Source organism: Melopsittacus undulatus, chromosome 2 (genome assembly GCF_012275295.1).
Source record: "Melopsittacus undulatus isolate bMelUnd1 chromosome 2, bMelUnd1.mat.Z, whole genome shotgun sequence".
NCBI classification, from domain to species: Eukaryota; Metazoa; Chordata; class Aves; order Psittaciformes; family Psittaculidae; genus Melopsittacus; species Melopsittacus undulatus.
The window spans coordinates 3,881,403-3,896,800 of NC_047528.1; the positions used below are offsets into that span (position 1 = coordinate 3,881,403).

The window sequence follows — 15,398 nt, forward strand, 5'->3', positions numbered from 1 at the left end:
AATCACATGCTTAAATATAAGCATGTGCTTAAGCGCTTTGCTGAACAGGGATGGGCTTAAACACAGTACTGGAGCACAGGCACAGATGAGAAGGGATGACTGTTACTGGGAATTGGCAAGCCATTGGTAATGATTCATTCCAAACAGCTGTAAGGATATTCGAACACGTCCCAGCTTCTTTCACTGTGATCAAGAAGACTTTCAAATGTATTTCAATCCATTATACAATAAATTTCAATCCCATGCATTTTGGTTTGGAACAGCAGCCATGTAGCACTGCTAGCACATTCAGGACAAGATACTGTCCTCTGAAACCTACAGACCCATAGATGCATAGAGTGGTTTGAGTTGGAAGGGGCCTTAAAGCTCATCCAGTTCCAACCCCTGCCACAGGCAGGGACACCTTCCACTGGAGCAGCTGCTCCAAGCCCCTGTGTCCAACCTGGCCTTGAGCACTGCCAGGGATGGGGCAGCCACAGCTTCTCTGGGCACCCTGTGCCAGTGCCTCAGCACCCTCCCAGGGAACAGCTTCTGCCTTATATCTAACCTGTATCTATCCTCTTTCAGCCAAGATTCCCTAAGATTTATACAAAGCACTAACTTGAGGTATCTCCTCACGATATAAGCAAGGTATTTCCCGTATTTCTCTTTTAATAAAGCTTTTTAGAAGCAGTCAACACTTCTACTGCTGTCACTGTAAGCATGGCTGGAAAAGAAATCAAGTGGAGGTCTTTCCATCAGTTGGATGGCAGTTTTGTATACATCCATTTCATCTCATTTTGACTTTTTAGTGTAAACGGACAGATCCAAACTAGATGTTGGGGAAATGAAACATATGGCAAGTTAGGGACAGGAAAAAGGATCTGTTATGAAGTATTTTTGACTATAACAGCAGGGGTATCTGTAGCTTCCTGTACTGTCTAGTCAGGCTTGCTGAGAATAACACACTTAGCTGATTTGTCCTTGTAGTAACTTGATGTCAGCCATCAGTTGCTAGCAAATACACTGTTTTTAAAGGAACACACATAATTATGGCCTTTATTTGGACTCATAAAGACAGATAAGAACAAAAAATACTACTATTAATGAAACATCAAAATATAGGCTCTCAGCCAAAGCGCAGCGAACTCTGTGTAAACCACGGAGTGCAATGAGTTGCCAGAACAGTAGCATTCTTCTTATCTCTTACCCACAAAACTTCCTCCCCCCCAAAATAACTATCAAAAATAGCCAATGACTTCAGTTTGACTGGACTCTGTTAACCTTGTATAGAGAAGCTTGAGAGACAAAAGAGTTCTCTGAAAATCTGAGTTTCTCATTTCTCCAGCTCAGTCTTAGGAGAGATAAAACACCTCCCCTTTGAGCTTACGGGTACTGTTGGCAGTGCTGCCTCTATACAAAGCACAGTAAGATATAAAGCTGTTGGATAATGCACTGCAGAACTGAAGACCCATCACTTGCACTGATTTCAGTTGCAATCACAAGCTGTCAACATCGTGATGCTTTGTGGAGACCAGGCCTTTTATCTGGCTACTTTTGCAAAGAGATGGCCAACCCTGAGGTGCCAAAACCCACACTGTAAAGTAAGTATTTTGGTCTTCAAAATATATGGTACAAAGTGGCAATGAATAGGCAAACTCAAACAGGTTCTACTAGTGTAGGGAGACTTGATTCTCAAGGAATCATTTAATATTCAAGACACATTAGCATTCCCATGAAAACAGCCACTTGAGGCAGGGTTTCATGATGACCTTCTGAAGCCTGTGAGATATGGTACAGGTGGTTCCACTTTGGATTTGTGGTGAAGTTGCATATAGTTTTATGACATTAGTGGACATCAGAAGAGTATGAAACTTAGAGAACACAAGGAAACAAGACTGACGACTACTAGCTCTAGACGTGAAAGACTGGAAAAAGCACCTGGTGATGGCAGCATTGAGGGTAATGGAACATGAGATTGGATGGCTGGAGTTCAGAGGCAGACAGAAGACTCACAACATGGACACACACCAACCATACCTTCACTGGTTCCTTTGCCTTTCCTGTCAGGTAACTCTAACCCTGTGCCCCCCGAAGGATATAAGGAGACGTCCGTTGGCACTGGCCAACTGCTGGCTGTGTCTTCCGTGATCTCATACATCTGCCCTTCCATCGGCTGCAGGTGCCAGTTTAGGCCAAACAGGTGCATGGCTGTGGTGAGCAATGAGAAAAGTCATCTTTTTCTGTTGGGGAGAGGTGCAGAACTACAGGGGCACTTTCTAAAGGCTCCACTTTGCCTTATGAGTGGTGATTGCTTTGGGAGAAGAGCAGCATTAATGGCATCAGACAGCCCCTCCTGTTTCTACCGTACCAACTCCCTAGGTCTTTCCACCCATTTAAACTCGTTTTAGATCACCTGTACCAATCCATTCTGCTGCTTCCAGTAGAAGTCCTGACTTGTGGCCTGTGTGAGCGAATGACCAGGCACAGTGCTTCAGAAAAGGGCTGGGGTGACAATGTGGTGAATACAGAAATACAAGGAGTAGTATTGAACAACATACCAATAGATGCCAGGAAACCGCACTCTGGTTTATGCTGCTGTATTCATAAGGTATCATATAGGTTCTGTTTTATTCCTTTGTATTTTGTTTAAACCCACCAATTATACCCAGACACACAGATATCTCTGACAGCTTTTCCTATATAAGACCAAATAAAAACTAAGGCAATTTAAGACCCAGCACCACAAATGCAAGCGACTAAGACTCAGCTCCTCCTATTCAGATCAAAGGTACCTCCTCAAGGTTTGAAACCAAGCAGTGCCATTTAGCTTTGTGTGATACCAGGGCCCAGCTCTCTGTCAAGTCACCCAGTGCATATGTGAATAGACTTCCAGGAATTTCATAAAGGCAAGGGAAGTTAAGGAACAAGACAGAATACTTAAAAGCAAACATATGGATGAGGAGTATGGAAACTCATATACTTATACCACTCATAGCTGCCCCTTGAAAATATAAAGCAAAAGAATGTGGCTTCCCATATCAATCCCCAACATAAACATTTCATACTCAATCAGGATCCAGTTTAGCTCCAGGCTCTGTACAGCCAAATGATCCGGTAGTTGCTACATTTGGAATGACATGGCTTTTTTAAGGGAACGCCTTGGTATTTTACACTCTCATTTCTCCAAGTAACTGTACAATGGCACAAGCATCACAGCAACTTAACATAAACAGAACCAGTGAAGAAACACGAGTATTTCCATAGCCCATAGTTCTTATTTCCTTCTCAAAGATACATCTGAGCTTGGCAAACACTGTTAGGGAGAAGAGGTTAGTTTGTTTAAGTCTGTGCATCAGGAACAATCTTTCCAAGAGGACTGAAGAGTAATCAGAGTAGTTCTCCACAAACAGCATGTTTAGGCAATTTTAGCAAAGCCAGTGATTTCTTCCCCACTTTAATCTCAATTAGGTCATCTACGATTTACTAACAGGAAGAAGGTTGCCTTGTACTACTACACCACAAAACACTGAGAGCAAAACTCTCCTTTTACCATGTTACTAAAGTCTTAATCATTAGGAAATAAAATACACTCCTAAAGCTTCCAACAGCAAGGAATCACAGTGAGGAAGGTCTCTTGAGGATCTGCTTAAAACCTTAATGTTTTTATCCAGGTACACATTCCAAGAAGGAATGCCAGCAACACAACTGATAACTCAACCAGGATACTTCAGGCATCTGAAAGTACATTTCCTTGGCAGAGAAACTGTGCAAGGGAAGAGAGGAAATCAGGCTGGAAGCAAGGAATTTGCATCAAGCATTTGGCATGGCTGTGCTTGCACAGCATCTTTGTGTTTATATGGCTCTCATCTGAGTGCCTGTGCACTTCAGAGCTATTGACCTCATGGAACCTCATCAGGTAGGAATCTGTTATTCCCCCTTCACTGCAAGGAAAAAGGGAACTACAGCAGATTAAAGGACTTGTTTGGGCATTAAAGTGTGATTGTGTGTTCATTCACTTAAGTTACTCCTTACTGATAGGTTCACAAGCCCTAACAGGCATTTCATGGACTGCTCCACCAGGAGGTTTCAGTGCTGGATGCTGCCTGAGAATGCCATCCAGGCTGGACCTCTCCAAGGACCAGAGTGTTACCCAAGTGCCACTGGATGTTTGCAGTTCCAAGGGGAATAAAACCTGTACTGTTCACTCTTCCAAACCCAGGCAATCCTATACAGCAAGCAGCCTGAACGCCTCTTCAAACCCTAAGTGTTTAATCCTAAATCCATGTACCAGTTCCAACTTCATATCCAATGATTTGCATTAGCTTATACTGGGCATCACTGGTTCAGGCAAGAACCGAGCCAGTGGGCTGTTTGCTCTGTCCTTTGGATATCACAGTCTAAGTGCCACACAAACTCTTAGGAACACAATTAAAGGCCATTGTTTCCTGGGAAGGACACTGTTTCTTCTCCTCTCCTTAGGAGGACTTTGTTGCTTGTGGATCATTATTTATTGCAAGAAAATGAAGAAGAACTCAGCATTGCTTGGGATGGGTTGGAAAGCTATAAGCATTTCTTCCAGGCATGTAAAATCCATTTAAAAACAGCTGAGAGGAAATGTCTTATGAAGGGAATATCTTGCTTCAGTGTAATGACAGAACTGATAGCTTGGAAGTGTGCTAAGGCTTTCTTTGACATTAACCATCCCCTTGAGCCACTGAATCAACTATTCAATACCACCATTCATTCCTGAACACCTGAAAATTGTCTTACAATGTCCCAGTATAGAAGATATGACACAATAATCTGTAATATAGATACTGTGTTGTGATATGGATAAAAAGCTTGCATTAACATATTAACTTTTGTCTCTGGTTAATAGATTTTGTCTAAAGTAAAAAGCTTCTTGTGTTCATTGATACCATCATCACATAGATCACAGAAGCAAAGAATCCTAGACTGGTTTGTGTTGGAAGGGACCTTAAAGCTCATCCAGCTCCAACCCCTGCCATGGGCAGGGACCCCTTCCACTGGAGCAGCTGCTCCAAGCCCTTGTGTCCAACCTGGCCTTGAACACTGCCAGCGATGGAGCAGCCACAGCTTCTCTGGGCACCCTCCCAGAGAAGAATTCCTTATATCAAATCTAAATCTACCTTCTTTAATTGGAACCATTATCCCTTCTCCTGTCACTACAGTCCCAGGTAGAAAGCCTCTCTCCATCATTCTTACAAGCTCCCTCTAAGCATTGAAAGGCTGTAAGAAGGTCTCCAGTGATGACCTATGAGATCTATGCACACCATGCATACAAAAGCACAAACATCTGAGAAATGCAGAGATATATCTGAAAATCAGTTTGGTTACTGAGTGGCTTAAAGAGTTCGGAAAGGAGTGAAAAAGCCTGGAGCTGGTGCTTTATCCAAGACTTCTGATTTGACATTTCTAACCACAAAACAAAAGCCTATAAATATTCCCACCCATAAAACAAACAGGCTTCATGCAATTTCTGTTGCAGGTAGGTGATATCCTCAGGAGCCCCCCTGAAACAAGAACAAAGAGTTGGGATGTACTTTGGAAACACACTCCAGTAGCAGGCAGTTGTTAGGAAGTCTTCTGATCAAGTCTTTAACATTAGCATCTTCCAAACAGCAGTGACAAGCTGGTAGAACATTCATTCTGCTGCATGCTCCCTCTAACTGCCATACTCATGCTAAAAAGTCAAGTAGTAACAGCAGTGGATGTTTTGGGTCTCTGCATCTCAGTGGGATGTGTGAAACTGTTGATGCACTCAGATGTTTAAAGGATTTAGGAAAGGTACAAATCAACCTTGTCCTGTGCTAAATTGATGCAAAGGTCTTTCTTGTGAGAAAGAAAGAAAGAAAAAGAAGACCATAATCAAGGAAAAACCCAGAACAATGGATGAGAGGCACAATCATATACTTTGAAGTGCTAATGTTCCTGAAAGTAAAGTGAAGCTGTAAAAATAGTTTGAGATCCCTGATGGTCACAGTCTCCAGGTCAATGGAACCCACTGTTGACATTTTCTCTGGCTTTCTCTCCCCCTCTTTGCTCAGCTAGCTGGAGGATGTGGCTTACAAAGAGCAAACGCCTTCCTAAAAGCCCTCTTGTCCTCCTCCCTCTCCCTCCCCAACAGGATGCTCAGTAGATACTCAGCTATTGAAGGCCCCCCATGTATTAAAAGAGCACACTGCAATTAACAATCATTAAAGTGTTCCCTTTTGTAAAATACCATGTAGCTTTCACTGCCTGGGAAGCCTCCTGACATGCCCTTTGCAGAAGCTTTGCTTCTCTTTCCCATGGCTAATAAAACTCTCGTGTCTGCCTTCTCTTGGAACGGAAACAAGACTTAGGGGAAACCCTGCATGTGTCCTCTCTGGGCTGGTTCAGCACCAACAACTTAGATGATATAAAGGCACCTGGGGCCTCTGGCCCGTTATACTCATGTTTTGACATTAAATCTTTGGCTTTCACAACCTTTTAACTGTACCTAAGGACTAGCAAACAATGCCCTGAAATTTGCTGAGCCAATAATGGGAGTTTTCCAGGCAGAATAAAGAACCTTATCCTCGGTCCTGCCTTCTAGGTGGGGAAAAGAAGGAAGCCAAACTCCCATCCTTTTAGGGTTTGGTTACTTTGCTGAGTTCAGCAGTTCAGTGTGATGTGGCTGTCCATTTGATGGACTCACATTCACTTTAGCAAAGTGAATTTACCCACAGTTTAGCATCAGCTGAGCTGTTTAACCATCCTAATAAATCAAAGTTCACCCTCGTGGAACCAAGTATTCAGGGTAATGATTCCTGATGTTTTAATACATTATGTGTATTGCACTGTTTTGACCCCAGCTCTGCTTGTGGAGGCCATAAGCAACATCTGGTGATGTTATTAAGCCAAATAAAGAGGAAAACTGTTTCCAAGTTTGTTTGGAAGAGGCATGGGCTTTTGGGCATCTTTGTATTAGTGCCACTTGCTTATGACACAGCAAAACACTAAAGTCAAAACACTTGACTCAGCAAAGCATCGAACAAAGAAACTGGTACAGCATTTGGGATGAAAAAGGACAAACAAAGGTAATAATTCACATAGTCAACAAAATGGACATCATTTGGGACAGGTTGATGGAGCGAAGGAATTCGCAGAGAGGGGCAGATGATTGTGATAGATCACAGGGAGAAGAAAAGATAAGACATGCTTACTGAAGCATGTGAGACCCCCAGAAACCACCCCCGTCAGCAGAACATTGGAAGCCACACTGCAGGCCCTTTATTAGCTCGTTGCTTTGCAGCAAGCTAAGTGTAATAAATAACTGAACTGATCAATTGTGATGCTTGAAATTGAGGCGATGGCTAAAGCCACTGGATGCTTAGAGAGTCTTTGTTAAAGGTATTCTTACAGCAGCTTGTAGACTCTCCTCTCCTCCCTCCTGTCCTGTCCTGTTCTGTCCTCTCCTAAGCTCTTCTCTCCTCTTCTCTCCTCTCTTCTCCTACTGCAGCTGGCCTGGTGCTTTCTAGGGAATGAATAAAGCAACAACAGTTTTACTATTCACAACTGAACTTGCCCTGAAGAGTTTCTCAGAACTGGGAGCTCAACAAAGCATCAAATTAATCATCACCACTGCAAGCACGGTGCAGAGAGTGACCAGCATGTAGGAAAGACAAAGTTCTTTGAGCTTCTCATCAGAAACACCAAGGCACTGTTTCCACTAAGAATGTTCCATGCACTGAAACTATCTTTACCTAAGGGTGTCTATAGGGCTGGAGCAGCTCTGCTCTGGAGCCAGGTTGAGAGAGCTGGGCTGGGGCAGCCTGGACAAGAGAAGGCTCCTGAAGGGGAGACCTGAGAGCAGCTCCAGTGCCTAAAGGGGCTGCAGGAAAGCTGGAGAGGGGCTTGGGACAAGGGCCTGTAGGGACAGGTCGAGGGGAATGGCTTGAACCTGCCCAAGAGAGGGGAGACTGAGCTGAGCTCTTAGGCAGAAGCTCTTCCCTGGGAGGGTGCTGAGGCGCTGGCACAGGGTGCCCAGAGAAGCTGTGGCTGCCCCATCCCTGGCAGTGTTCAAGGCCAGGTTGGACACAGGGGCTTGGAGCAGCTGCTCCAGTGGAAGGGGTCCCTGCCCGTGGCAGGGGTTGGAGCTGGGTGAGCTTTAAGGTCCCTTCCAACCCAAACCAGTCTGGGAGTCTATGATCCTATTCCAGTACATTTTGCATAAATAACACAGGGCAGTGCACAAGCTTTGGAAGCACCAGATTCCTCTGCACAGTCACTGCATCCTCCTAGCTCAGCTCTGCTAACACTGGGCTCCATGTGGAGAAGAGTTTGCCTCCAGAAAAGCACCTCACTGCACTGGTGACAGAAGAGAGAAACATCAGGGAAGTGAGAGGAAGAAATTAAAATGGACTTGGAACAGAAAAAAGAGCCAGAGCTCACTCAGTGGTTGAGAAGACATTTATACATCTTGCTCCTTTGCCCTTGTTTTGCACACTCAAGCATAAGGTATGTGGTGGCTGCATATTCCTCTTTAACCTTCAGCTTTGGCAGCAGACTTACAGTAACAGTCTTTAAAATGAGACCTGAGGTTTGTGTTTTCTCCTCCCTGAAAAAGAAGAAGCTAAATTCCACCGGTGAATTACTCAAGGCTCATTTTGACTCAAGGAAATGTATTGCCTTCCCTCCTGTCTCTGGAATCAACTCGCCTGTAATTATCTGGATAGCTGTGTCTCTCTACACTGAAATCAGATGATTTCTGTAGAAGTGGGAGAATTGACTGCTGCAGAATTAATCATATTCCTGTGACATTCCATGTTATGAAAAAGAGCTTTTCAGCATGAAATAATCACAGGTTTGTCAATCCTCAATAAATCAAGGGAGATATTAAGAGAATGGAAACAGTAAAACAAACACTAAAAAAAAAGAGATATCAACCAGTTTGTTTTTCTCTTCTACTTCTGTTCCATTTCAATGCTAGACAAGGCTTCTCTATCCCAGCATGGTAGAACACACCAATGCAGCGGACGACTGAAGTTGCCCTATGGCCTGACTGATGTTGGAAGACGGTACAAGCAGTAAGTATGGATGCAGTACATTTTACCTGCTCTCCTTGTTTATACGGTCAAGTCCTGGACCAGACAGATCCAAGATGTTGTTTATCTAAGGGAAGGGACACTCTGAGTATTGCATCCATTTAGCAGCCAAGTATCTAACAGGTCCTAAAGTCAGTAATTGAAATATAGGATCCTGACTAAAGAGCCCAACGATTCTTAACATCATGAATTCACATCATTTAGACATACAGTTTGGATTTACACATACACCCCTGGCAGTGTTCAAGGCCTGGTTAGATGGGGCTTGGAGCAAGCTGCTCTAGTGGAAGGTGTCCGTGCCCATGGCAGGAATTGGAACTGGATGGGCTTTAAGGTCCCTTCCAACCCAAATTGGTCTGGGATGCTATGGTGGGATTTTAGGACCTTAAGTAAGAGGTAGGTGCTTTCACAGCCAGTTCAGTAATGACACATGCTATGGAACACCTCTAGTAATACCTGGGAGCCTGCCTGCTGCTTGGCCATTCCTCCACATCCAGAGCTCAAACTACACATGCACCAGCAGCGTTTCTTTCAGAGGTAATTCAGGCTTCCTCCTTCCCTCAGTCAGAATCAGCACGTACAAAGCAGGAATTCAAATTCCTGCCTCTTAAAATTCTGCCATCAGAGTGGGAACTGCCTCTGGGGAAAACAAAGCATTGTGGTAATCACCTAAAGTCCCGGCTGCAAATGCATTTACTTGCTTTGATTCGACACAAACCAGTTATTCTTTGACCCCTTCTGACTGCAGAGCTGTATCAAAGCTTTCCAAGACAGCAGCAGATGGTCTACCAAATAGTATTAGCTCCTTCTAAGGAGAACACTTTATATTTTAATTTAGTTCCCAATTGCCCTTAATAGGGAAGAAAAAAAGAGCTTCCAGCTGAAGCATCACATTTCTTTGAAACCTTTAAGGAAGTGACTAGAAAGACACGTTATAAAATGAAGCAGTTCAGCTCAATGTTTGTTCAATGCAAAGAGTCAGCACTTCCTATTCAATGTCTTCCTAATTACCCCTGGGGATCAAAGACTTTCAAGGGATTGCCTGTCCATTCAAACCGCTAATAGATGATCACTGGCCCCTCTTAGTGCTATAGCAGCTTGCTGGATGCTCCTCATTTCCTGCAGGAAAAGGGAAAATGCAGTTTTAAATGGGTAAATGTAAATAACTTTATGGGTATTTTAAGGGGCATTTCTAAGTGTCAACCTATAGTTAAAAAACAGACTTAGAAATAGTGTGGTTTATCCAAGGAGCTGTCTGCTTAAATACAGTCTCTCATTCCCTTCAGCATCTACACCACTATGAAAGCACAACAGGAGGTTGAAAGATGGACTTCAGCAACACTTTGCTGCCACGAAGCAGCTTACTGCACTGAAGTACTGCATTTCAGCCCCGCAGCTCTAGTAAATGTGGTGCAACACATGTTCAGGCCTCTCTCAGTAAAATATCTTCCCTTCTAGGTACTTTTTCTGGCAGAGACCATATCCCTATAAATATTAGTGAGATCTTTCCTCAAGATCAGAGTCAATTATAAGATGGTCCCACTGTACCTCTAAATGGAGTTTTAATTTGTGTGTATAATATTAGAAATAGTGGTGTTCCCATTGGGGTACTCACTTCAATTAGAGAAATGAGGACAGGCAGCCTCCTACCTTGCTTCGCAATTGCTACGTTTCTTGGCTAGCCTGGTATGGACACTATAATTGACAAAGGCCATTTCATTACACACATATAAAAAGCAAAACCCTAATTAAAAGGGGTGTAATTTACATAGGTAAATAAACAACCTGTCTCATGCTTCCTTCCTTCTTACCTCTACTAGATATCAGGAAGCAGTTTTGTACCTAGCAGCTGGAGAGGGGCTTTGGACAAGGGCCTGTAGGGCCAGGCCAAGGGGAATGGCTTGAACCTGCCCAAGAGAGGGGAGACTGAGCTGAGCTCTTAGGCAGAAGCTGTTCCCTGGGAGGGTGCTGAGGCGCTGGCACAGGGTGCCCAGAGAAGCTGTGGCTGCCCCATCCCTGGCAGTGCTCAAGGCCAGGTTGGACACAGGGGCTTGGAGCAGCTGCTCCAGTGGAAGGGGTCCCTGCCCATGGCAGGGGTTGGGACTGGATGAGCTTTAAGGTCCCTTTAACCCAGACCAATCTGGGATTCTATGATATCAGAAAACCTGCTTTCCAAAATGAATATAAAGGGTTGCTTAAAGTCCAAGGAATGCATTTTGCTGTGTAAAAGTCACTAACAATGCCTGCTTCCATCTATCACCCCAGCACAACAGAGGTGGGATCAGTGTTCAAACACAGTATCCCAGTTTAAGGGTTAAGAGCTAAATACTGCTGTAGAATGTGATGTGAGAGCCAACCTCTCAGAGGCTGCCTTCTCATCCCTCCTTCTGAACATGAACATGATTTTATTATAAGGACAAGTAAATTATTTGAGAGCGCTGCTTGGGGTATAATCCTACCATCAGCTGAAAACTGCATTAGTGTTATTAGTCACCATGTACATTCTAATAGCAGTGGAGCTCCAGCTGGCCTGTGCTAGTTGATGTAAAAAAAATGAGCAAAATGACAAGCTCAGAATCCCTTGATGGTCAAAGCAGAGATTTAACTTGAGCTTTATTAAGAGTAAATAAAACTCTAATAAAATAGTAAAGAAAATAGTAAATAGCGAATACTACTACTCTAATAATACTAATAATACTAATAATAATATAATAATAAAGTAATACTCTAATAAAATAGTAAATAAAACTCTAATAACTGAATAAACAAGTGCTTTCAACTGTATGTTGGAAGAGCTGGAAATTCAGCATGAATTGACACACTTTATAGATCTGCACATGTATTCAGGAGCTTCTTATTGCTTTACCTACATTGGATGACAAATCGAATCATAGAATCATAGAATGGTTAGGGTTGGAAAGGACCTTAAGATCATCCAGTTCCAACCCCCCCTGCCATGGGCAGGGACACCTCACACTAAACCATGGCACCCAAGGCTCTGTCCAACCTGGCCTTGAACACTGCCAGGGATGGAGCATTCACAACTCCCTGGGCAACCCATTCCAGTGCCTCAGCACCCTCACAGTAAAGAACTTTTCCTTATATCCAATCTAAACCTCCCTTGTTTAAGTTTTAACCTGTTATTCCTTGTCCTATCACTACAGTTCCTAATCAAGAGCCCCTCCCCAGTATCCCTGTAGCCCCCTTCAGATACTGGAAGCTGCTCTGAGGTCTCCATGCAGCTTCTCTTCTCCAGGCTGAACAGGCCCAATTTTCTCAGCCTGGCTCCATACAGGAGCTGCTCCAGCCCCTGAGCATCCTCGTGGCCTCCTCTGGACTTGCTCCAACAGCTCCATGTCCTTTTGATGTTGAGAACACCAGAACTGCACACAATACAATTAATGACACAGGAATATCCTTCCTTTCCAGAGAAAATAGACTAGATCCAGTACTGAACTTTCAGGCAGTATAAAACTAAGGGAATGGTTCAGATCAGTGTGAAAAGCTCTCTCTATAACAAAACACAACCTGATGATTGTTCCCTTGGACTTAGAACTAAATCCAGCACTTAGATTAAGGCAAATGCTGTCAAGTGCAACCCAAAGTGTTCTCTTAAAAAGACCCACAGCCATCTTTATATTTAATTACACCTAAAAAAAGCTTCTGCTCAAGAAACTCCAAGTTCGCCAAGTTGAGCACTCAAAAGTGAGCAGAGAACAGTATTAAGATTGCTTGTGTGATTTCAGATCAGCCCCCCTATGCATATGTAATCTGTAATAGCCTTTAATTCCCTCATCACAGGCTATTTTTTTTCCACTGGCCCAATGCTGAGCAGAACAATGGCACAGAAATTGCCACTCAACCCTGGCAGCTCCAGCATTGTCGCACATTCAATTGCTTTCTAGGGATGCCATATGTGCAGCCTGGTTGGTAGCAATAGGAGGGGGTGGGAAAGGGAAGGAATACACTCAGCGCAGACAATTTTGCTGCTGCTCTCTGAATAGGTCCTTACAGAGCATGTGTGAATTCGGGTTTTCTAGTTTTGTGGCAGCCAGATCTGGGTGGATTTGGGATATGATAAAGGACATGGAGCTGTTGGAGCAAGTCCAGAGGAGGCCACGAGGATGAGCAGGGGCTGGAGCAGCTCCTGTATGGAGCCAGGCTGAGAACATTGGGGCTGTTGAGCCTGGAGAAGAGAAGCTGCATGGAGACCTCAGAGCAGCTTCCAATGTCTGAAGGGGGCTACAAGGATGTTGGGGAGGGACTCTATATTAGGGACTGTAGTGATAGGACAAGGGGTGATAGGTTGCCCAAAGAAGTGGTGAATGCTCCATCCCTAGCAATGTTCAGGACCAGGCTGGACAGGGTTTTGGATGACGTGGCCTAGAGTGAGGGATAGAACTGGATGATCTCAAGGTCCTTTCCAACCCAAACCATTCTATGAGTCTATCAATCTATACAATAACAGTAGATCCAACAGCAAAGTTGTGCATAAGTGAATGACCACACAGGGATCCAGACCCCTACCCTCACAAGTCTATTCAGGGTTGTTCACTTGTAATTACTTAGGCCATGAGAATTTAGTTCCATCATTAAATGGGAGCGTATCAAAGTACTTGCTCGGGGACATAGGACACTGCCTCACCCCTTCATCCCCAAAGACCATGTTGATCGTAGTGAATCAAACAGTATCAACCAGTGTAGCTTCATAATCTATATAATTTATTTGTTAGAAGGCACTCTTCCATGATTTTGGCTCTGCTCAGCCAATACCTTTTGAATTGCTGTGCACAATTCAGCTAGCAAGGACCAGAGATTATTCACAATAGATAGTTTAAGTGTCATCATCAGTAAGAATTGAACATTATAGAAATGCAACCACTCTGGACCAACTGGATGCCCAGAGTGGTCCCATGTACATGTTTTACAACCTGAAGCAGTACGTGATACAGCTTTACTGGAGAAGGTATACAAATACAAATAACCACTAAGATTAATACTGTTTGGAATATCATTAGATTTTCTTAATAAAAAGCCTCACAAAGCCCTTTTGATGCTTGAATTCATTATCATTTCTACCAGAATTAAATAAGATCCTATTCCAATGATAGTTCAATCAGAGCTTCTTTTGAAATACTTAGTGTAAGCGTAGCTATCGTCCCTGTTAACAGCCTTGATCTGCTTTGCTTTTTAAAGAGTATCTGCATAATGAAGTGATGCTACAGTTGTACAACACAAGCAAGGTGCAATGCTGCTGCTGTGTTATGTGCTACCATATTTGAAAACAGCTAACATATGCTGTTCTTATCATCTTTCTAGGCAAAAGCTTCTGGCTGCAATAAGGACAGGCTTGGAAGCTAAGGTATGATAAAATCAAAGAAAGTGGAAGATAAAAGCATAGGATCCCAGACTGGTTTGTGTTGGAAGAGACCATAAAGCTCATCCAGTTCCAATCCCTGCCACAGGCAGGGACACCTTCCACTGGAGCAGCTGCTCCAAGCCCCTGTGTCCAATCTGGCCTTGAGCACTGCCAGGGATGGGGCAGCCACAGCTTCTCTGGGCACCCTGTGCCAGCGCCTCAGCACCCTCACAGGGAACAGCTTCTGCCTAAGAGCTCAGCTCAGTCTCCCCTCTCTTGGGCAGGTTCAAGCCATTCCCCTTGGCCTGTCCCTACAGGCCCTTGTCCCAAGCCCCTCTCCAGCTTTCCTGCAGCCCCTTTAGGCACTGGAGCTGCTCTCAGGTCTCCCCTTCAGGAGCCTTCTGTTGTCCAGGCTGCCCCAGCCCAGCTCTCAACCTGGCTCCAAAGCAGAGCTGCTCCAGCCCTTGCAGCATCTCCATGGCCTCCTCTGGACTCTCTCTAACAGGTCAAATAGGAAAAGCTGGTGATGGTGGGAGAGGTTTTCATTTAAACACAGAGATTCAATGACTTCTAACTACCTGTTTACTGAACATCAGATTCCAGTCACTCAAAGTGAACTATTTAAGTGGTCCTTTTGGAGCTTTAAAGTTCCAGCATAAACAGTGGTGCTGAAATCCTGTCAGAGAAGGAAAGAGGGGACTGATTCTTTATCTTACAGGTCGTCTAGTACATTGCCTAGGTAGTATACTTCACACTACTTCTCTTAACACTATCAAGATGTAGCTCTACCACATAGCTCAAGTTTAACTACAGCTAAAAACCTTAGAAATGCATGGCTGCACATATCCAACAGAAATATAAGACCTGTCTGCAAAACAGGCTTTGAAGGCATCTTCTGATTTACATAGAAAATGATGGGAGAGAAACACTAAACTATAACTGAGGAATAGTTTTCACTGTCAGTAACA

The 15,398-nt window shown here is 43.9% G+C and overlaps 1 protein-coding gene across 1 annotated transcript in view; it reads right to left on the bottom strand.

Moving 5' to 3' along the window:
* TENM4 (teneurin transmembrane protein 4) overlaps positions 1–15,398 on the bottom strand; it is a 404,484-nt gene that overhangs the window by 180,834 nt on the left and 208,252 nt on the right. The window contains exon 7 of the mRNA XM_034073053.1: positions 2,020–2,190. Coding sequence (XP_033928944.1) covers positions 2,020–2,190 — 171 coding nt within the window. The remainder of the gene's footprint in view (positions 1–2,019; positions 2,191–15,398) is intronic.